At 40.0% G+C, this 23,229-nt stretch overlaps 3 protein-coding genes across 7 annotated transcripts in view; 2 read left to right on the top strand and 1 right to left on the bottom strand.

Moving 5' to 3' along the window:
* Positions 1-13,749, top strand: part of aass (aminoadipate-semialdehyde synthase) — a 63,875-nt gene extending 50,126 nt beyond the window's left edge. The window contains exons 30-32 of the mRNA XM_058087501.1: positions 5,700-5,983; positions 11,991-12,060; positions 13,688-13,749. The gene's annotated coding sequence lies outside the window, so the exon portion shown is untranslated. The remainder of the gene's footprint in view (positions 1-5,699; positions 5,984-11,990; positions 12,061-13,687) is intronic.
* The window catches only part of ptprz1a (protein tyrosine phosphatase receptor type Z1a), a 53,429-nt gene that overhangs the window by 25,034 nt on the left and 5,166 nt on the right, over positions 1-23,229 (bottom strand). For all 5 annotated transcript variants that reach the window (XM_058087493.1, XM_058087495.1, XM_058087494.1 and 2 more), the window contains exons 2-11: positions 16,048-16,110; positions 14,500-14,679; positions 11,985-12,136; positions 11,771-11,866; positions 8,947-9,013; positions 8,719-8,876; positions 5,737-5,887; positions 4,976-5,160; positions 3,456-3,582; positions 9-46 (exon numbers count right to left, since the gene is read on the bottom strand). In XM_058087493.1, the coding sequence (XP_057943476.1) occupies positions 9-46; positions 3,456-3,582; positions 4,976-5,160; positions 5,737-5,887; positions 8,719-8,876; positions 8,947-9,013; positions 11,771-11,866; positions 11,985-12,136; positions 14,500-14,679; positions 16,048-16,110 (1,217 nt within the window). The remainder of the gene's footprint in view (positions 1-8; positions 47-3,455; positions 3,583-4,975; positions 5,161-5,736; positions 5,888-8,718; positions 8,877-8,946; positions 9,014-11,770; positions 11,867-11,984; positions 12,137-14,499; positions 14,680-16,047; positions 16,111-23,229) is intronic.
* Positions 19,510-23,229, top strand: part of LOC131138524 (synaptotagmin-1-like) — a 35,255-nt gene continuing 31,535 nt past the window's right edge. Inside the window, exon 1 of the mRNA XM_058087503.1 lies at positions 19,510-19,626. The gene's annotated coding sequence lies outside the window, so the exon portion shown is untranslated. The remainder of the gene's footprint in view (positions 19,627-23,229) is intronic.

Here is a 23,229-nt window from a genome sequence, read left to right as displayed (position 1 = left end):
GGTCTTACCTCATCGTCAAAGGAAGGCGGGGCTAGGCTGTTTATGTCTGCAAAAGACAGCACAGGCGAGGGACAAATAAATCGGAGAGCAAAACAAATTCACAAAAACAAACAAAGGATGAGAACATTTGGGAAAAACGGGTCGCTTAGCTCGGAAGAAGAAAAGCGGGAACGCCAAAGTGACAGCACGGAAAAGGAAAGTTGAGACATTTCACGGCAAAAGTCTGACGCATGCCACAACGCCATGCAAGGATTCCTAAAAGTAAAAATCATTCTTTGTTTATTTTATATATATATATATTTTTTTAACTCCGCCCGTCTGCCACCGCTGAGGCATAAAACAAAGGCACAAAAGGAGCACATGGTGGGCGTGGCTCTTACCTGTCACATCTGGCGTGTGAAGCATGAGGCGAGATTTTACAAGTTTATTACGGCTAAATCATCAAAATAACACAAAACCTTTTTCAACATACTTTTATTTATTTATCTATATTTCTATTTAAGTATTTAAAGGGGGGGATTATACTGCGAAGCGAGATTAATAAGCGAGTGTAAAACATGCTAGGTTACGATGACAAAGTCCAAATATTATGGGAATAATAATAATAATTATTGTTATGAAAAAATGAATATTTTAAAAATAAATAAAAATATTTGTCAAACTGGGAAAAATGATTAAAAAAAATTAAATAAAATCAATATACTGTAATTAAATTTTTAAATTTTTATAATGATATTATAATAATATATATAATTTATAATAATTATAATTTATAATAATTATAATTTTTATAATGACATTTTTAGAATAGAAAATAAATAGTAAAAAAATTGTGGGAAATGATTTTGGGGAAAGTTGTGCTTGGAAAAAAAAACTGTGAACATCCGGCAGCAACGTGACATTTTGGCATGACTACTATTGGACCGAACCAAGTCAACAGTGTAGACCATAATTATAAACAATATATAACATGTATGTTTGATGCCGTTTGCATGTTCTCTCCGTGCATGTGTTGGTTTTCTCCGGGTACTCCGGTTTCCTCCCACATTCCAAAAACATGCTAGGTTAATTAGCAACTCCAAATTGTCCATAGGTATGAATGTGAGTGTGAATGGTTGTTTGTCTATATGTGCCCTGTGATTGGCTGGCCACCAGTCCAGGGTGTACCCCGCCTCTCGCCCGAAGACAGCTGGGATAGGCTCCAGCACCCCAGCGACCCTCGTGAGGATAAGCGGTAGAAAATGAATGAATGAATGAATTTGGAGAGGCTAGCTACCTAGCTTGCTATGCTAGCAGCGGCTCTCTTGTGTTATGTTTTTACCTTTTCTTATTTATGTCTTATTTTCTCTTATTATGTCTACTATAGGCTGCATGGTGGTCGAGTGGTTATCGCGCAGGACACACAGGTAAGAGACCCGAGTTTGATTCCACCCTCTGTGTGGAGTTTGCATGTTCTCCCCGTGCATGCATGGGTTTTCTCCGGGTACTCCGGTTTCCTCCCCCATTCCAAAAACAGCAAATGTCCTATTAAAGCATGTCGCCGTTTACTGAAAATCGTGTGGACCCTGGGGGAGAGAATAATTGGGGCGGCACGACATCATGAAGTGATTTCAGACGAGAGAATACGCTAAGCATCAGGAAAAAAACGTTAGCAATATAGCCAATGTTCTATCACTGCAGCACAGGAAAATGGTCAAACACTGCCATCGAGTGGTCACCACCTGGTACAGCAGTCTATCAATTGGAGCAGTAAAATATTAAAACAATATTAAATAAATGAATAATAAATAATATAAAATAATAAATAAAATATAAAATAATAAATAAAATATAAAATAATAAATAAAATAAATAAAATAAATAAAATAAATAAAATAAATAAAATAAATAAAATAAATAAAATAAATAAAATAAATATTAAAACAGTATTACAAAGATTAAAAAAATATATTTTGTTGCTGCAGTTCATTTGTAACGTGTCCCTGGCAAGATTGCTAACTTTGTTTTTATGTTGCGAATGGTAAAATTGGAACAAAAAATTTATAGTTGATGACGTCTCATTTCCAGAAGTAAACGGTGGACTGTGTACGAGAATGGGTGATTAGAGCCAAGGTTTGAGCCATGCGTCAATCATTTTTATAACCTGATTTATGTTATGTAAATATAAATGTCTGTACAAACATCAGAACCCAGAACCTGCAACCAACCCTTCTGAAGAACCCCCCAACTGGTGGCCAGCCAATCACAGAGCACATATAGACAAACAACCATTCACACTCACATTCATACCTATGGACAATTTGGAGTCGCTAATTAACCTAGCATGTTTTTGGAATGTGGGAGGAAACCGGACTACCCGGAGAAAACCCACGCATGCACAGAGATGGCTGAGGGTGGTATTGAACCCTGGTCTCCTTGCTGTGAGGTCTGCACGCTAACCACTTGACGCCGTGCAACCCTGCATTTATAGCATACCGTAATTTTTCCTTTTTTGGAAAAGAAAACAAGCTTAGAGTATGACTGGGAAATTATGAACATCCAGCAGCAACACAACATTTGGGCATGATTATTACTATTTGGACCTCGAGAGTGAGGTCGTCATATCTGGAGTCATCAACTATATAATTTTTTTTTTGCAAACATACCATTTGCTGAATCATGTCGGGGACCCTTTAAATGGCGTTGGTATAATAATGAGCGTTAGCATGCGCAAACAACCATTCACACTCACATTCATACCTATGGACAATTTAGAGTCGCTAATTAACCTAGCATGTTTTTGGAATGTGGGAGGAAACTGGAAAAAACCACCGCATGCACGGGGGAGAACATGCAAACTCCACATAGAGATGGCCGAGGGTGGAATTGAACCCTGGTCTCCTTGCTGTGAGGTCTGAGCGCTAACCACTCGACCGCTGTGCAACCCTGCATTAATAGCATACAGTTATTTTTCCTTTTTTGGAAAAGAAAACAAGCTTAGAGTATGACTGGGAAATTATGAACATCCAGCAGCAACACAACATTTTGGCATGATTACTATTTGGAGCGTTAGCATGCGCATTCATAGCATTGAGCATCGTTTTTGCACAAAATGACAAAACGAGGTGAGCACAAAGGAACCTCGTCTTCCTTCATAAGCAGCCAGCAGTCTTTTATTTCATGTGAGGATGAAAAACAGGAAATGAGCCCTTGACCCCCACCAACAAGCATCTTCAGGAAGAACCGATAAAGAAAGAAGAAAAAGACGAGTAAAGAAAGAAAAAACAGACACTGAGAATGAAAGTGTAGGGGCCGGGGGGGTCGATAGATCAGTTATGTTGTCGTATGAGCGAAGAGGAGAAGGACAAGCACTCAGATCAAACCAAGAACCGGAAGATGTTGAGTTCAACACAGGATCCCACAAACATGTACACAGTCTCATGTGAGCGGTTGCCCACGGTAACGGTCGCTCTTACCGGGGTCGTCGACCAGCACGGTGACCGTCAGGACGTCGCTCGCACGTCCGTACAGGCCGTTACCGCACACCGCCGCCACCTGGATCACGTAGGTGCAGTTGGCGCCGACGTCGTCAAGTATCGCACCCTGGTGGCGAGCAGAGGGAAAGATGAGAACGGGTCTTGAATGAGACACCCGTGAGAATGTGAAAGTTGACGACTCGAGCACCCATGAGTCCACGAAACTCGAGTCTTCTTCGGGCACCCATTAGTCAGTGAAAAGCAAGTCTCTGCTGATCACTGATCAGTGAAATTCGAGTCTTTGACAAGTACCCGTGTCAGAAAATTCAACTTTTCGTCAAGTACCCGTAAGTCAGTAAAACTCAACTTTTCGTAAAGTACCCGTGAGTCAGAAAACTCAACTTTTCGTCAAGTACCCGTGAGTCAGAAAACTAAACTTTTCGTCAAGCACCCATGAGTCAGTGAAATTTGAGTCTTCAGCAAGAGCCTGACTGTCAGTAAAACTAAACTTTTCGTCAAGTAGCCGTGAGTCAGAAAACTAAACTTTTCTTCAAGTAACCGTGAGTCAGAAAACTCAACTTTTCGTCAAGTAGCCGTGAGTCAGAAAACTCAACTTTTCGTCAAGTAGCCGTGAGTCAGAAAACTCGACTTTTCATCAAGTACCCGTGAGTCAGTGAAACTTGAGTCTTCGGCAAGAGCCTGACTGTCAGTAAAACTCAAGTCTTTGACAAATACCCGTGAGTCAGAAAAGTCAACTTTTCATCTAGTACCCGTGAGTCAGAAAAGTCAACTTTTCATCAAGTACCCGTGAGTCAGAAAAGTCAACTTTTCGTCAAATACCCGAGAGTCAGAAAAGTCAACTTTTCGTCAGGTACCCGTGAGTCAGAAAAGTCAACTTTTCGTCAGGTACCCGTGAGTCAGAAAAGTCAACCTTTCGTCAAGTACCCGTGAGTCAGAAAAGTCAACTTTTCGTCAAGCACCCGTGAGTCGGTGAACTCAAGTCTTTGTCGAGATCCTGTGAGTCACTGAACTCGGGTCTTTGTCGAGATTCTGTGAGTCACTGAACTCGAGTCTTTGTCAAGATCATGTGAGTCAGTGAACTCGAGTCTTTGTCGAGATCCTGTGAGTCACTGAACTCGGGTCTTTGTCGAGATTCTGTGAGTCACTGAACTCGAGTCTTTGTCGAGATCATGTGAGTCAGTGAACTCGAGTCTTTGTCGAGATCCAGTGAGTCACTGAACTCGAGTCTTTGTCGAGATCCTGAGTCACTGAACTCGAGTCTTTGTCGAGATCCTGTGAGTCAGCGAACTCCGATCTTTGTTGAGATCCAGTGAGTCAGCGAACTTGAGTCTTTGTCGGGATCCAGTGAGTCAGTGAACTCGAGTCTTTGTCGAGATCCAGTGAGTCAGTGAACTTGAGTCTTTGTCGAGATCCTGTGAGTCAGCGAATTCGAGTCTTTGTCGAGATCCAGTGAGTCAGCAAATTGGAGTTTTTGTCGAGATCCAGTGAGTCTTCCTCACCACATCCTGGTCTCCGTCGGTCAGGTACTCTGAAGGGGCGACTCCTTCCGCATCGGCCATCTTGTAGCTGACCGAGTATTTGTCGATGGCGCCCTCATACACCGCCCGGGGGCGCTCCCATGTCACCAGCAGGCTACTGAGGTTGTAGACCATCGTCTGGACGTTCTCTGGCTCTGAGCTGCACACTAAACACAAGAATTGGTGCAGAGGGACTCCTTAGCTTCAAGATTTAAACTGGGGGAGTCTTAGTACTACTACTTAGTAGTCTTAGTAGTAGTAGTATTAGTAGTAGTAGCATCTACCAACCACTAGAGGGCAGAGTGACACAAGATTGAAACCCTGGATCTGAACTACCTGACCCAACAGTTGCTAGTACGCTCAATAACGTGTGTTATGTTGGACACGCCACCAACGGATTCGGTTGGATCAGATCCGGCTCTGCCAAAAGTCCATCAATAATGTTAATTAGGGATCATCGAACGGGAACGTTGGCCGTGTTCTACATACGGCTTCCTCCGGTTCTCCATTTGGGTCACAGGGGTTCTATTGGGACCGGCGGGGGAGGTGTAACATGACCTAGCATCACTTTCGATATGTGGTACGCAGTACAGTAAAGTTCATAGTCCATAAACATTCTCAAATTTCACATCAACATTTGCAATAAAAGTGTTAATAATAATAATTAGATGATGTTGAGATCCTTCAGTCATCTTTGATGTTTCAGGTTCTGGTCCAAGAGGGCATACGTGTACTGGAGGTACCTGGCGTGTGGACCTCCTCCATGCCGGTGTAGGAGGAGAAGACTTGACCCAGGAAGTGCTCCTGCTGCTCACGGTAGTTGTTCTGCAGGTAGTCCATCAACATGACGTAGCCGGCCTGCTGCATGGTCATCACCTCGCAGAACATCTCCAACTGGAAGACACGACATCGTCAATCCACGTGGCCACCAGAGGGCATTACGACTATACCACACCACCATGAGAGGGGAGGGATCCACCCGTAGTACCCGTGAGTCAGAAAACTCAACTTTTCATCAAGTACCCGTGAGTCAGAAAAGTCAACTTTTTATCAAGTACCCATGAGTCAGAAAACTCAACTCTTCTTCAAGTACCCGTGAGTCAGAAAACTCAACTTTTCATCAAGTACCCATGAGTCAGAAAACTCAACTTTTGTCAAGCATCCGTGAGTCAGTGAAACTAGAGTCTTCAGCAAGAGCCTGAGAGTCAGTAAAACTGAAGTCTTTGACAAGTACCCGTGAGTCAGAAAACTCAACTTTTTGTCAAGTACCCGTGAGTCACAAAACTCAACTTTTCATCAAGCACACATGAGTCAGTGAAACTTGAGTCTTCGGCAAGCCTGAGAGTCAGTAAAACTCGAGTCTTTGACAAATACCTGTGAGTCAGAAAACTCAACTTTTGTCAAGCACCCGTGAGTCAGTGAAACTTGAGTCTTCAGCAAGAGCCTGAGAGTCAGTAAAACTGAAGTCTTTGACCAAGTACCCGTGAGTCAGAAAAGTCAACTTTTCTTCAAGTACCCATGAGTCAGAAAACTCAACTTTTGGTCAAGCACCCGTGAGTTAGTGAAACTTGAGTCTTCAGCAAGAGCCTGAGAGTCAGTAAAACTCAAGTCTTTGACAAGTACCCGTGAGTCAGAAAAGTCAACTTTTCGTCAAGTACCCGTGAGTCAGAAAAGTCAACTTTATGTCAAGTACCTGTGAGTCAGAAAACTCAACTTTTGTCAAGCACCCATGAGTCAGTGAAACTTGAGTCTTCAGCAAGAGCCTGAGAGCCAGTAAAACTGAAGTCTTTGACCAAGTACCCGTGAGTCAGAAAAGTCAACTTTTCTTCAAGTACCCGTGAGTCAGAAAACTAAACTTTTTTTCCAAGTACCCGTGAGTCAGAAAACTCTACTTTTCGTCAAGTACCCATGAGTCCGTGAAACTTGAGTCTTCGGCAAGAGCCTGAGAGTCAGTAAAACTCAAGTCTTTGACCAAGTACCCGTGAGTCAGAAAAATCAACTTTTCGTCAAGTACCCGTGAGTCAGAAAACTCAACTTTTCATCAAGTACCTGTGAGTCAGAAAACTCAACTTTTCATCAAGCACCCATAAGTCAGTGAAACTTGAGTCTTCAGCAAGAGCCTGAGAGTCAGTAAAACTCAAGTCTTTGACCAAGTACCCGTGAGTCAGAAAAGTCAACTTTTCATCAAGCACCCGTGAGTCAGTGAAACTTGAGTCTTCGGCAAGAGCCTGAGAGTCAGTAAAACTCAAGTATTTGACAAATACCCGTGAGTCAGAAAAGTCAACTTTTCGTCAAGTACCCGTGAGTCAGAAAACTCAACTTTTCATCAAGTACACATGAGTCAGAAGAGTCAACTTTTCGTCAAGCACCCGTGAGTCAGTGCAACTTCAGTCTTCAACGAGTACCCGTGAATCAGTGAAACTCGAGTCATTGTCGAGAGCCTGCTGTGGCCCGGCAAGGTGCCCTGCGTTCGGGTACATGCTCCAAGCATCCGATGTGCCACCACGGAGGTCTCTGGTGAACCTTTTCAATGTTTTATGGCGGAGTATTTTGTACAAGTAGCACGCGGAAAGTGGATGTGTTTGCCAAGTTACGACAGGCAGGAGAAAATAGGAGCGCTTGATTTGCTCCACCCTGGCATGTCGCCTCAAGCCGGAATGCAGACAAGTCGAGACATGGCATTTGGAATGATAATTGGCTAGCTACGCGGATAAGCACTGTGGGGGTGTAGCCCGGTAATGTTCAACATGGATTACCGTGTTTGATACTGCAGTTTATCATCTTAAGTGGGGAAAAGGTTCTCCTCTCAGTCTGTGTGGAAGTGGTTAATTTTGAGCTACCTCGAGCTACCTTGTCCTTCTACCTCGTTTCAAACAGTTCCTTATGTTTACAATAAGTAATTTGGAGAGGGGGCGGCACGGCGGTCGAGTGGTTAGCACACAGACCTCACAGCTAGGAGACTAGGGTTCGATTCTACCCTCGGCGTTTGCATGTTCTCCCCGTGCATGCGTGGGTTTTCTCCGGGTACTCCGTTTTCCTCCCACATTCCAAAAAAACATGCTAGGTTAATTAGCGACTCCAAATTGTCCATAGGTATGAATGTGAGTGTGAATGGTTGTTTGTCTATATGTGCCCTGTGATTGGCTGGCCACCAGTCCACGGTGTACACCGCCTCTCGCCCGAAGACAGCTGGGATAGGCTCCAGCACCCCTGCGACCCTTGTGAGGAAAAGCGGTAGAAAATGAATGAATGAATGAATTTGGAGAGGCTAGCTACCTAGCTCGCTACGCTAGCAGCGGCTCTCTTGTGTTATGGTTTTATCTTTTCTTATTTATGTCTTATTTTCTCTTATTATGTCTACTATAGGCTGCACGGTGGACGAGTGGTTAGCGCGCAGGCCAGACAGGTAGGAGACCCAAGTTCGATTCCACTTTCTGTGTGGAGTTTGCATGTTCTCCCCGTGCATGCGTGGGTTTTCTCCGGGTACTCCGGTTTCCTCCCCCATTCCAAAAACAGCTGGGATAGGCTCCAGCATCCCTCCCGCGACCATCGTGAGGATAAGCAGTAGAAAATATCGGGTAACGGCAATATAAAGGTGACTATAGGGGTGCTATTTCATATCTAGAGAGCTCTAATCATGTTAAAATGGTAAGCATATGGATATCCATACTTAAATACATTTTATATGCCGCTTATTCTAGCTAGCTAGCTAGGTCCCGTCGCACCTGGTCGGCGGAGACGGTCGCGATGTTCTTGAAGACGACCCACTCGACGGTCTCGGTGCACGGCGGCGTGGTCAGAGAACCGTTGTAGATGAAATACTTCTCCGTGGAATTGGGCAGGAGACCCCGTAGCGGAAAGGGCGAAACCTGGGAAGTCTTCCCTGGAACAAAACAAAACAACTTTTGAAACGAAAGCACCAGAACGAGACGGGAGGACAGAGTCAGACATACCATATCTGCTCACGCTGTTGATGGCGGCCATGATGGCGGCAAAGTTGACATTGTCCTCCGAGGTCACCTGAGAAGAAAGAAAGCCTTTAGCATTTACGCTAAGAAGCATTTAAAAATAGAACTTTTCCGCAAAATATGAAATAAGATGCGTCAATCTGACATTTTTCACCTCGTAACCTCCCAAGTGGGACGTATTGAACTTCCCAGCAGTCTTGAATGCATCATCAAAACAAGCCGCTGCCCTCCCACAGCGACACACAAACAAAAAAAACAGTGTTGTTTTGTCTGATGTTTTTGAACGTAGCCTGCAGCGTTTCTCTTTCAAACATGGCCTCTGCCGGCTCCTGCACGCCCGAAACACGAAAACATTCAACTAAACGACACGACGGAATGACTCACTCAACGTTATTTCGCGTTTTGGAAGCGCGTGTCTGTGAGTCAGACGGCCCCAAAAAATACTTGAATTCATCGAATTTATGTTTTTTTCTTTGTTTCTCATAATATTATAAAGTTAAAAAAGTATTAAAAAAATTATGAAATGAATATAATATATAATAAAATTAATTTTACAATATTACATTTATTTTAATGAAATGTAAACTTTTTTTTCCTTAATATTTTGACTTAATTCTTGAACAATTGCAGCCATTTTTAATTGTTTTAACTCCTTGGAAATTAAATGATTTGTGACTTTTCCAACCTTTTAAAAAAAAAATAATTTTTTTTTACAGAAATTGCAACTTTGATAGCAAAATGAAATTTTTTTCCTCATAATATGAAGTTATTCTCATCAAATGACGACTCCTTCTCCTTATATTTCTGCAGATTTAGCCATTTTGCTATTGCAGTGCCAATGAAAAAACTGCTATTACCCAAAATATTACCCAAAATAGTACAGATAATAACAGAAAATAAGACAAACAACATAAAAAAACCTGTTTATGGCCTTCAAAATAAGTTCTTAACATTAGAGCATAGAACATTAGAGCCGTCTAAACATGAAATAACACCCCTATAGTCACCTTTACACTGCTACTGCCCAGAATAGTAGACATAATAACAGAAAATATGACATAAACAACATTAAAAAAAACTGTTTATGACCATCAAAATAGGTTTTTAACATATTAGAGCCCTCTAGACATGAAGTAGCACCCCTATAGTCACTTTTATACTGCTATTACCCAAAATAGTAGATATAATAACAGAAAATAAAAACATAACCAGAAAAAAACATTCATGACCTTCTAAATAAGTTTTTAACATTATTAGAGCCCTCTAGACATGAAATAGCACCCCTATAGTCACCTTTACACTGCTATTACCCAGAATAGTAGACATAATAACAGGAAATAAGACATAAACAACAGAAAAAAACGGTTTATGACCTTCAAAATAAGTTTTTACATATTAGAGCCCTCTAGACATGAAATAGCACCCCTATAGTTGCATCTATAGTGGTATTACCCGAAATAGAAGACATAATAACAGAAAATAGGACGTAAACAACATAAAAAAAACTGTTTATGACCATCAAAAATTGCAACTTTGATAGCAAAATGACATTTTGTCCTCGTAATATGATGTTATTTTGGCATTTTGCTATTGCAGTGCCAATGAAAAAAACTGCAGCGGACCGCAAATGGCCCCCGGGCCGCACTTTGGACACCCCTGATATTGCCGCTAGCATGTCGGAAACCCTGATGGGAGCATCCCTGCTTTATCCCCACAATATTTGGACTTTATTCTGGTAAAATAACTTTTTGATGACCCCCCAAATCAGCTCATGAAGGGACAGAGTAGTTCCATGTTGGCTCCATGGGTGGCGCTAGACAGACAAACCCGGACCCGAGCATTGCATAATAAGTTTTTAACATTATTAGAGCCCTCTAGACATGAAATAGCACCCCTATAGTCACGTTTATAGTGGTATTACCCAAAATAGAGGACATAAAAAGAGAAAGTAATATATATACAACAAAAAAAACTTGTTTATGGCCTTCAAAATAAGTTGTTAACATTGGAGCATAAAACATTAGAGCCCTCTAAACATGAAATAACACCCCTATAGTCACCTTTAAACTGCTATTACCCTAAATAGTAGATATAATAACAGAAAATAAAAACATAACCAGAAAAAAACATTCATGACCTTCTAAATAAGTTTCTAACATAATTAGAGCCCTTTAGACATGAAATAGCACCCCTATAGTCGCATATATAGTGGTATTACCCAAAATAGAAGACATAATAACAGAAATTATGACATAAACAACATAAAAAAAACTGTTTATGACCATCAATATAGGTTTTTAACATATTAGAGCCCTCTAGACATGAAGTAGCACCCCTATAGTCGCATCTATAGTGGTATTACCCGAAATAGAAGACATAATAACAGAAAATAAGACATAAACAACATAAAAACCTGTTTATGACTATCAAAAATTGCAACTTTGATAGCAAAATGACATATTTTTTCCTCATAATATGAAGTTATTATCATCAAATGACGACTGCTTCGACTTATATTACTGCAGATTTAGCCATTTTTGCTATTGCAGTGCTAATGAAAAAACAGCAGCGGGCTGCAAATGGCCCCCGGGCCGCACTTTGGACACCCTTGATATTACCGCTAGCATGTCGGAAACCCTGATGAGAACCATCCCCAATGTGTAACCGGATAGCATTAGCGCTCTTTGTATGGTGAAGACAGTCTGTCCTCTGGCAAGTCACTCCATTGAGCAACAGTTCCCCTCGGCCACAAACCGCGCCCCGTCCCAGCGGGTTTGTATTGGATGGGGGGTGGTCCTGACAAACGCACCTCAAAGAGCACGGCCAGGGCTGCGATTCGGCCTCCAGCCTTCATGCTTTGTTCCAAAGAGTCAAAGCGCTGCGGCTCGAAACAGTAGATCTGCATCTGCGGGACAGGACGACAACAGAAACCATGAGAGGTCTCATCCTCACCCCAGTCCGACCAGATCAGGTACTGATCTCAGATCAGTACACCCTCAGACGCTGTACTTCCTCTGTCTCACCTCTAGGGGGTACTTGACGCCATCCAAGCTGTGCTCAGAGCCCTCGGAGGAGGCGTTGCAGCGCCCCCAGTGGAAGGTGATGCGCCCGACCTTGAACTTTGACCTGAGGCCCCCTCCGCTCACGTAGAAGTCTCCGTCCACGTGCAAAGCCACTACACACACAATAAATTCAAATAAGACATATATGACATAAAAACCTCAGCAACAGCAAATAAGAAAAATTCCACAAAAAATAACAGATTTATCAACATTATTAGAGCCCTCTAGATATAAAATAGCACCCCTATAGTCACTTTTATACTACTAGTAGCCAAAATAGTACATAATAAAAGCAAATAAGCTGTTTATGACCTACTAAAGAAGCTGTTTAAGATTATTAGAGCCCTCTGGACACGAAACAGCACCCCATAGTCACCTTTATACTGCTCTGTTACCCAAAATCGACATAATAACATACAATAAGACACAAACAACATTAAAAAAAACGGTTTATGATCTTCAAAGTAAGTTCTTTAACATTATTAGAGCCCTCTAGACATGGAATAGCACCCCTATAGTCACCTTTATACTACTATTAGCCAAAATAGTAGATAATACAAGCAAATAAGACATATATGACATAAAAAGCTGTTTAGGACCTACTGAAGAAGCTGTTTAAGATTATTAGAGCCCTCTAGACACGAAACAGCACCCCTATAGTCACCTTTATACTGCTGTTACCCAAAATCGACATAATAACATACAATAAGACGTAAACAACATAAAAAAAACGGTGTATGATCTTCAAAATAAATTTTTAACATTATTAGAGACCTCTAGACATTAAATAGCACCCTTAGAGTCATCTGCTATTACCCAGAATAGTAGCGATGATAAAATAAAAACATAAACAGTATAAAAAACATTTATGCCATTCTAGATAAACTTTTAAAGATTATTAGAGCCCTCTCGACATGAAATAGCACCCCTATAGTCCCATTTATAGTGGTATTACCCAAAATAGAGAACATAACAAGAGACAGTAATATACATACAACATAAAACCCATGTTTATGACCTTCTGAATAAGCTTTTAAATATTTTAGAGCCCTCTAGACATGAAATAGCACCCCTATAGTCACCTTTATACTCCTATTACCCAAAATAGAAATAATAACAGAAAATAAGACATAAACAACATGAAAAAACGGTTTATGACCTTCAAAATAAATTTTTAACATTATTAGAGCCCTCTAGAAATGAAATAGCACCCCTATAGTCACAATTATAGTGGTATTACCCAAGATAGAGGACATAAAAAGAGAAAGTAATATATATACAACATAAAAAAACTGTTTATGACCATCAAAATAGGTTTTTAACATATTAGAGCCCTCTAGACATGAAGTAGCACCCCTGTAGTCACCTTTATACTCCTGTTACCCAATATAGTAGACATAATAAGAGACAATCAGACATATAAGACAGAACTAAGTGGTGTATTGCCGTAAATGTGTTCTGGGGGAGGTAAAGATACCAAGTGTGGGGTTCTCACAGTGGTACATTATAAATGATTAGCCGAGCCTAGCTTAGCTTAGGGTGAGTCAACAGGTGTGTTTTTGACATCATGCATGTCCGTCTTTGTTAGCGCCAATATAGCAAATATTGACTTTCTTTGTCCTCCATAAAAAGCTGTTTGCTCATCCGTCTTTTTCTCTTTCAAGCTTTTCACGTTTGTGTCCTGACGTGCTGGAACTCGCGTCCGAGTCCTCCATCGAGATGTTTGTAAGTCTCGCTTACACTTCCTCTTAACAATGACGCCTTATCGTGTTTCTCGCCACTTAAAAGACCAACGCTTCCCTTCATTGGCTGAGTAACCGGAGCCTGGACAAAAGCACGGAGACTCTTACCGGTCTTGCCGTCATTCTTGATGGTGGCCCGGTAACAACATAAAAAAAAAACTGTTTATGACCATCCAAATAGGTTTTTAACATATTAGAGCCCTCTAGACATGAAATAGCACCCCTATGGTCACCTTTACACTGCTACTGCCCAGAATAGTAGACATAATAACAGAAAATATGACATAAACAACATAAAGAAACCTGTTTATGGCCTTCAAAATAAGTTGTTAACATTAGAGCATAGAACATTAGAGCCCTCTAGACATGAAATAACACCCCTATAGTCACCTTTACACTGCTACTGCCCAGAATAGTAGACATAATAACAGAAAATATTACATAAACAACATAAAAAAAACCTGTTTATGACCATCAAAATAGGTTTTTAACATATTAGAGCCCTCTAGACATGAAATAACACCCCTATAGTCACCTTTATGCTGCTATTACCCAAAATAGTACAAATAATAACAGAAAATATGACATAAACAACATTAAAAAAACTGTTTATGACCATCAAAATAGGTTTTTAACATATTAGAGCCCTCTAGACATGGAATAACACCCCTATAGTCACCTTTATACTGCTATTACCCAAAATAGTACAAATAATAACAGAAACAGACTCTTACCGGTCTTGCCGTCGTTCTTGATGGTGGTCCGGTCCCCCGTCAAGTCCTCCCAGCCTTCAAAGCTCAGCTTCTGGTACCTCAGCTTCACCTGGGCCAGGTTCTCCTCCACGTTGATGGGTGACTGCTTGGCGCTGCTGCACGACGGGAACTTCTTGGCCCAGTTGTTCTGGTTTAACGTTCCTGGTGGGGACACACGGAACCTTAGAACCTTAGAACCTCAGAACCTTATAAAGGTGTCAGTGATTGGTCAGTAAAACACGCTAAAGTGTAATGACGCCTCATTGCTATGGCTAACGAGCGAAATAACGAGGTGAGTCACGGCCCCTTTGACGCTCACTGACCCATTCCTGCAGATGTTCACCACCACGCTAATTAAGTGTTGTTTTTAATTAACGGGGTCATGTGACCCTCCCGGCTAATTCTGATTGGCTGCTCCTGCTTTTTTCTCCACCCGCCCACAAGCAGGTCGGCAGAGTTGCTTCTGGGTCGGGTGGATGTTAACAGGTCACTGAGCGTGCACACACACACGGGATGTTCCAGTTGTTCCACGTCTGCATGCTAACCACATGACCGCCGTGCAGCCATTATTATTATTATTATTATTATGACCCAAAATAACAGCATAGAAAATCATTTATGCCCTTCTAGATAAACTTTTAAAGAAAGTTAGAGCCCTGTAGACGTGAAATAGCACCCCTATAGTCCCATTTATAGTGGTATTACCCCAAATAGAGGACATAACAAGAGACAGTAATATATATATATATATACATATACAACATAAAGCCCATGTTTATGACCTTCTAAATAAGATTTGAAACATTATTAGAGCTCTCTAGACATGAAATAGCACCCCTATAGTCACCTTTATACTGCAATTAGAAAATCATTTATGCCCTTCTAGATAACTTTTAACTTTTAAAGATTGTTAGAGCCCTCTAGACATGAAATAGCACCCCTATAGTCACCTTTACACTGCTATTACCCAGAATAGTAGACATAATAATAGAAAATAAGACTTAAACAACAACAAAAAACGGTTTATGACCTTCAAAATAAGTTTTTACATATTACCCATTTATAGTGGTATTAGCCAAAATAGAGGACGTAACAAGAGACAGTAATATATATACAAAATAAAACCCATGTTATGACCTTCTGAATAAGCTTTTAAATATTTTAGAGCCCTCTAAACACGAAATAACACCCCTATAGTCACCTTTACACTACTATTACCCAGAATAGTAGACATAATAACAGAAAATAAGACATAAACAACAACAACAAAAAAACGTTTTTTACATATTAGAGCCCTCTAGACATGAAATAGCACCCCTATAGTCACCTTTACACTGCTATTACCCAGAATAGTAGACATAATAACAGAAAATATTAACAGATAAATTATTATAATAATTATTGTTGTTGTTATTGTTATTACATGCAGGCCTAGCTCAAGCACAGGCCCGTCACGGTCGAGAGCTGTGTATTGGAACGTTTAAGTAGCGGTTACCCTCCACCACAACAAACGCCTCTGCAGTGACTCACCCGCGTACGACCAGTCCATGTCCTCGCTGAACTTACGCTGGTTCCGGTAAGTGTAAGCTCCCACTGCAAGACACACACACAAAAGGACACACACTTAAGTCACGTTGTAGAGAATGGTAATAGTGTAAACATATGCTAGCTAGCTAGCTAGCCAACTTGTCTTTATAACTCATTATGAGTTTTACTAGCAGTCCCTTTAATTTCCCATCAGTGAGGACAAAGGTTAATAAGCCATTTCTATAGCTTTGGGACTCCAGCACACCACAGTGAGAGCCATTATCCCTAAAAGCTGAAAACATGGAACAGTGTTGAACCTTCCCAGGAGTGTCCGGACAACCAAAACGACCCCAATAAGCATAGTCACGACTCATCCAAGAGGTCACAAAAGACCCCACGACAACATCTAAACAAACTTCTGAAGTTGCTGCAACAGCCAATCCCGTTAAGCCGTGCCCGGCCTGAGTCTGCAAAAAAATTAGGAGATGAGACCCCCCTGCTGGGCTGAGCTTCGGATGATAGCGCTGTAATCCAGGATTACATGATTGACAGTCTGCGCACGGGGACTGCCTCCCTGGTGACCTCCTCCGGGGACCAAAGAACTTCCGACTTTCGGACCTTATTTGAAGTTTAAAGGCAAAATATTTGTAGTTTTTAGCTAGTAGCATGCAATTCAAATTTGGGTGCTACTTCAAATTCGAGTAAATTTACAATGTTAGCATATTAAAAATTAGCATGTTAGCTTTTTTTTGTTAATTTCAAAGTTACATATAGCAGTATTTCCATGTTCGATGTTAGCATTACTAGCATGCTAAAATTAGTATTATGGATTTTTTTGCTATTTCTAAGTATAAACCTACACACGTTAGCATGCTAACAGTTTTCAAGTGAAGTTTCATTTAAAAACTGCATTTTGTGTTCAGTTTTGTTTGATTATTATTTTAAATTGTTTGATGGCCGAAAACGCAAAAAGTGGTATGACCCGTTTTTTGTTAGCCGGGACGGCGTTAGCGCGGCTAAGTTTTTCAGTCAAAGTGAAATCCAGCAGAGAAGCCTGAGGTGTGAAGAATGCTTCCAAATGGAACTAAGCCATCCGCTAAGGTCACCGCCCCCGCCAACAGTCCTCCTTTGTCGTCCACTGACATGTCTGCGTTTACGTCAGCACCCCTGAGTCAGCAGCAAGGTCGGCTGTCCACCCGGAGGTAAAGATGTTAACACCTCATGGTCCCTGGCGTCAGTTCAAGTCCACAGATGGGGACAAATTGGACTTGTGTTCACTTCAAGAGAAGAAGCTTTGAGTTACACGCCACGGCGACGCCAACACAATGGCCGACACGGCGTCGGGTTGCAAGCATGCAAGAGCGACGCCAAGGGAATACAACACCTGTCCAACAGGACGTGACGCTCGAAAACACCTCCGCTCAATTCACGGACCATCAGGACTTTTTGTTGAGGTTCTCAGATCACCAGAGCACCACTCCATCACCACTCTCCTGCTCGGCCTCACTTTACAAGAAGGTAGACAGACATTCAGTAGTTACTGAGGAACTAATGAAGAACTCAAGAGGAACTCATGAGTAGAGTAGTTACTGAGGAACAAAGGCACATACATTTAGAATAGTTATTGATAAACTAATTGAGAAGTAATTAGGAACTAATGAGTAGAGTAGTTACTGGGGAATAAGGCCCATACATTTAGAGTGGTTACTGAGGAACTACGGCACATATATTTAGAATAGTTACTAAGGAACTAATGAAGAAATAATGACTAACTAATGGATAGAGTGGTTACTGAGGAACGAAGCCACATCAATTTAGAGTAGTTACTGAGAAACTGAAGAAATAATGAGGAACTAATGAATAGAGTGGTTACTGAGGAAGATACATACATTTAGAGTAATGAGGAACTAATGAATAGAGTGGTTACTGAGGAAGATACATACATTGAGAGTAATGGGGAACTAATGAATAGAGTGGTTACTGATGAACTAAGGGGCATACATTTAAAGTAGTTACTGGGGAATTAATGAATCAATAATAAGGAACTAACGAATAGAGTGGTTACGGAGGAACTAAGGGACATCCATTTAGAGTAGTTACTGGGGAATTAATGAATAAATAATGAGGAACTAATGAATAGAGTGGTTACTGAGGAAGATACCTACATTTAGAGTAATGAGGAACTAATGAATAGAGTAGTTACTGAGGAAGATACATACATTTAGAGTAATGAAGAACTAATGAATAGAGTGGTTACTGAGGAACTAAGGGGCATACATTTAGAGTAGTTCCTGGGTAATTAATGAATCAATAATAAGGAACTAATGAATAGAGTGGTTACTGAGGAACTAAGGGACATACATTTAGAGTAGTTACTGGGGAATTAATGAATCAATGAGGAACTAATGAATAGAGTGGTTACTGAGGAAGATACATACATTTAGAGTAATTGGAACTAATGAATAGAGTGGTTACTGATTAACTAAGGGACATACATTTAGAGTATTTCCTGGGTAATTAATGAATCAATAATAAGGAACTAATGAATAGAGTGGTTACTGGGGAAGATACATACATTGAGAGTAATGAGGAACTAATGAATAGAGTGGTTACTGATGAACTAAGGGACATATATTTAGAGTAGTTACTGGGGAATTAATGAAGATCACACGAGGAACTAATGAATAGAGTGGTTACTGATTAACTAAGGGACATACATTTAGAGTAGTTACTGTGGATTTAATGAATCAATAATGAGGAACTAATGAATAGAGTGGTTACTGAGGAAGATACATTTAGAGTAATGAGGAACTAATGAATAGAGTGGTTACTGATTAACTAATGGACATGCATTTAGAGTAGTTACTGGGGAATTGAAGAACGAATGAGGAACTAATGAATAGAGTAGGTACTGAGGGACTAATAGAGAAGTCATGATGAACTATTGAGTAGAGTAGTTACTGAGGGACTATAGCACATGCATTTAGAGTAGTTACTGAGGAACTAATGAAGAACGCATGAGGAACTCATGAGTAGAGTAGTTACTGAAGAACTAAATGAGGAAGTAAATTTTCCATGGAGTCCTGGTGATCATGGCCGTGTGAGCGAGTCCAGTGCGTCGCTCCGGCCCGTGGAAGTCCCTCCGTCTCCCGCCGTGCTTTGACTAAGAGGATTAGCCAACTCTGGGACCGCCGTAGGCCACGCCCCCCACCTCAGACTGAATCCTAATGTTGTTATCCGAGGTCGGGGGGACTGAGCTTAAACCTAAAGACATAGTGGGGTCCTGTCCCATTGTGGGACAATGGACGACCCACCGTAAACATGTGGGAATTGTTGGGAATTGCACATACTTCCGCCCTAACTGTGAACAATTAAAATAGTTCATTGTGTTATATTTGGAAAATAATTATTTTGATGTAAAAAACTATTTTTGGTCCCACAGCTTGGAAGCATGGTGAGCAGAAAGGGAGAAGAAGAAGAAGACCGGAAGCTTCCACGGGACAGCAGCTTGGAATCATCATTAAATAAAAGCGTCATGGCGGCCTGGATCATCTCCCTGCCACATCCTGCAGCATCTGTCTGGTTTGTATCCACCCATCCAAAAGTCCACATAAAACTATCCACCACTATAAATGGTCACAAAGCAGAGCTCCGCAGGCCAACTGGGTCGCCCTTAAAAGGACGCCGTGCCGTCATTTCATGTGGAATGTCTTCTCCTAGAGAGCCGGAACACACGGAGTACAATTCTAGCATGGAAAAGTTAAGTTGTTGTTGACCTGAGTGTGGACCAGTCAACCACTGGGGGTTTTGTATAAAGGTGGGGGCGCTGGTACCGGTTGGTTGTGATGGGAGGATATTCCAATATTGACTCTGTTCATTCTGCTATAGAACCAACACGCCCGGATGTTGACAGATGCATAGAGTAGCAGTCATAGGTCACATGATCGCTGCAAAGAACAGCAGACATCAGTCAGGGTTTTTGGGTCAACCATCCATGAGGCTATGGCTATGGCTATTATTATGATGATGATGGTGATTATTTTATTAATTAATAATAATTATTATTTTTATAATTATTTGTATTATTTATTATTAATAATTATTATTATTTTTTATAATTATTTGTATTATTTATTATTAATAATATTATTATTTTATTAATAATTATTATTATTTTATTATGTTTTTATTCATGTATTATTTTTTTTAATTATTATTATTACATGCATGCATTATTCCTTAAAGCTTCTTTCATGGATTTTTATTTATAATTGTTATTATTATTTATGAGTGTTCCCTACCTCTCGCCCCAAGACAGCTGGGATAGGCTCCAGCACCCCCTTGACCCTCGTAAGGAAAAAGCAGTAGAAAATGAATGAATTAATTAATAATAATTATTATTTTAATTATTATTATTATTTTTCCAATTATTTTTATTATTTATTAATAATAATATTATTTTATTAATAATAATAATGTCAATGAATTAATATTATTATTATTTTATTATGTTTTTATTTATGTATTCTTTTTTTAAATTATTATGATTATTATTATTATTATTACATGCATGGATTATTCCTTAAAGCTTCTTTCATGGATTTATGTAGAAAACGCTCCTCAATTTATTTACAATTGTTATTATTATTTATGACCGGTCCAGAGACAGCTTGGATAGGCTCCAGCACCCCCTCGACCCTCGTGAGGAAAAGCGGTAGAAAATGAATGAATTAATATTAATTATTATTTTTGAATTATTATTAATTATTATTTTATAATTATTATTATTCATTAATAATAATATTATTGTTTTATTTAAAATAATTAATAATGTCAATGAATTACTATTATTATTAATAATAATTAATAATTATTATTATTTTATTATGTTTTTATTTATGTATTATTTTTTCAAAATTATTATTATTATTACATGCATGCATTATTCCTGAAAGCTTCTTTTGTGGATTTATGAAGAAAACTCTCCTCAATTTATTTATAATTGTTATTATTATTTATGACCAGTCCAGAGACAGCTGGGATAGGCTCCAGCACCCCCTCGACCCTGGTGTGGATAAGCGATAGAAAATGAATGAATGAATTATTATTTGTGACCAGTCCAGGGTGTACCCCGCATCTTGCCCCAAGTCAGCTGGGATAGGCTCCAGCACCCCCTTGACCCTCGTAAGGATAAGCAGTAGAAAATGAATGATTATTTGTATTTGATTTTATAAATGATGATCATAATGTTATTGTAATGATTGTCACATGTCACGCATGAACACGACATGAACATCATTGACACGCCAACGTTTGCCTTTGGGGGACGTGGAACTAATTTAAGATACGACCTAATTGGAAGGAACAGCAGGGGACAATATGGATTTGTCCTTGGTTAACCTTGACACGGTTATGTTCATGAAGTGGGATGATGAGAGCGCATCTTCATTATCATCATCATCACCACCACCAAACCCATGTCTCTTATGTCTTATTATGTCTAGTGTGGACTATATTGGCTAATAGGAGTGTAAAGGTGACTATAGGGGTGTTATTTCATGCCTCAAGGGCTCTAATAATTATGTCCTAACGTATTGACAAGATAGTAAACAAAAATATTTAAAACATATTTAGAAGGTTGCAAACAGTTGTTTTATGTCTTATATGTCATATTTTCTATTAATATGTGTACTACATTGGGTCATTGGCGACTATAGGGGTGTTATTTCATGTCTGGAGGGCTCTAATGTAAAAAAAAGCGTATTTAGAAGGCCATAAACAAGTTTACTATGTCTTATATGTCTTAGTCTGCATTATTATGTCTACAGTATTGGGTAATAGGAGTGTAAATGTGACTATAGGGGTGTTATTTCATGTCTGGAGGGCTCTAATAATTATAGAAACCATATTTAATAGGTTGCAAACAGTTGTTTTATGTCTTATATGTCATATTTTCTCTTATTATGTCTACTTTATTGGGTAAAAGGGAATCATAGGGGTGTTATTTTATGTCTAGAGGTCTCTAGTAATTATAGAAACCATATTTAATAGGTTGCAAACAGTTGTTTTATGTCTTATATGTCATATTTTCTCTTAATATATCTACCATATTGGGTCATTGGCAACTATAGGGGTGTTATTTCATGTCTGGAGGGCTCTAATAATGTTAAAGTATATTTAGAAGGTTGTAAACCGGTTTCTATGCCTTATGTTTTAGTTTGTATTTTATTTTGGCTGCTATATTGGGTAATAGGAGTGTAAAGAGGACTATAGGGGTGTTATTTTATGTCTAGACAGCTCTAATAATTATAGAAACCATATTTAATAGGTTGCAAACAGTTGTTTTATGTCTTATATATCATATTTTCTCTTACTATGTCTACTATATTGGGTCATTGGTGACTATAGGGGTGTTATTTCATGTCTGGAGGGCTCTAATAATGTTAAAAAGCGTATTTAGAAGGTTGCAAACAGTTGTTTTATGTCTTATATGTCATATCTTCTCTTGTTATGTCTACTATAATGGGTGTAAAGGTGACTATAGGGGTGTTATTTCATGTCTGGAGGGCTCTAATAATGTTATAAAGCATATTTAATAGGTTGCAAACAGTTGTTTTATATCTTATATGTTATATTTTCTCTTAATATGTCTACTATATTGGGTCATTGGCAACTATAGGGGTGTTATTTCATGTCTGGAGGGCTCTAATAATGTTAAAAAGTGTACTTAGAAGGTTTGCAAACAGTTGTTTTATGTCTTATATGTCATATTTTCTCTTGTTATGTCTACTCTACTGTCTATGTATGAACGTATGATGACGGCGCAGCGTTAAATCCCATTTCCCAAATCCATCCATTTTCTTGCGCTTATCCCGGTGCGGGTCGCGGGGGCAGCATTCCCAGTAAGGAAGTCAGGACTGCGAGCTTGTAACATCAGCGATGGAGCAACTTAAGCTCCTTCTCCTGCTGCACACACTGGAAGCTGATCCGGCTAAGAGGATCAGACCGGTGGCTTAAATGGAAATGTTGTGAGCCTCGCGTCCGCCTCAAGCGCCTTCACGTTCATTGCCGGCAGGTCGAGTCCGCCGCTCGCCACAGGCCTTTCTCTGTGGCGCTTTTTTTTTCACGGAGCCACCAGCTCCTCCACGGGAGCCCCCCCCCCCCCTTGTTCTCTCTCCCCCAAAA

Source organism: Doryrhamphus excisus, chromosome 11, assembly GCF_030265055.1.
Source record: "Doryrhamphus excisus isolate RoL2022-K1 chromosome 11, RoL_Dexc_1.0, whole genome shotgun sequence".
NCBI lineage: Eukaryota > Metazoa > Chordata > Actinopteri > Syngnathiformes > Syngnathidae > Doryrhamphus > Doryrhamphus excisus.
The sequence above is the reverse complement of the archived record's forward strand: the minus strand, read 5'-3'. Positions and strand labels throughout refer to the sequence as shown.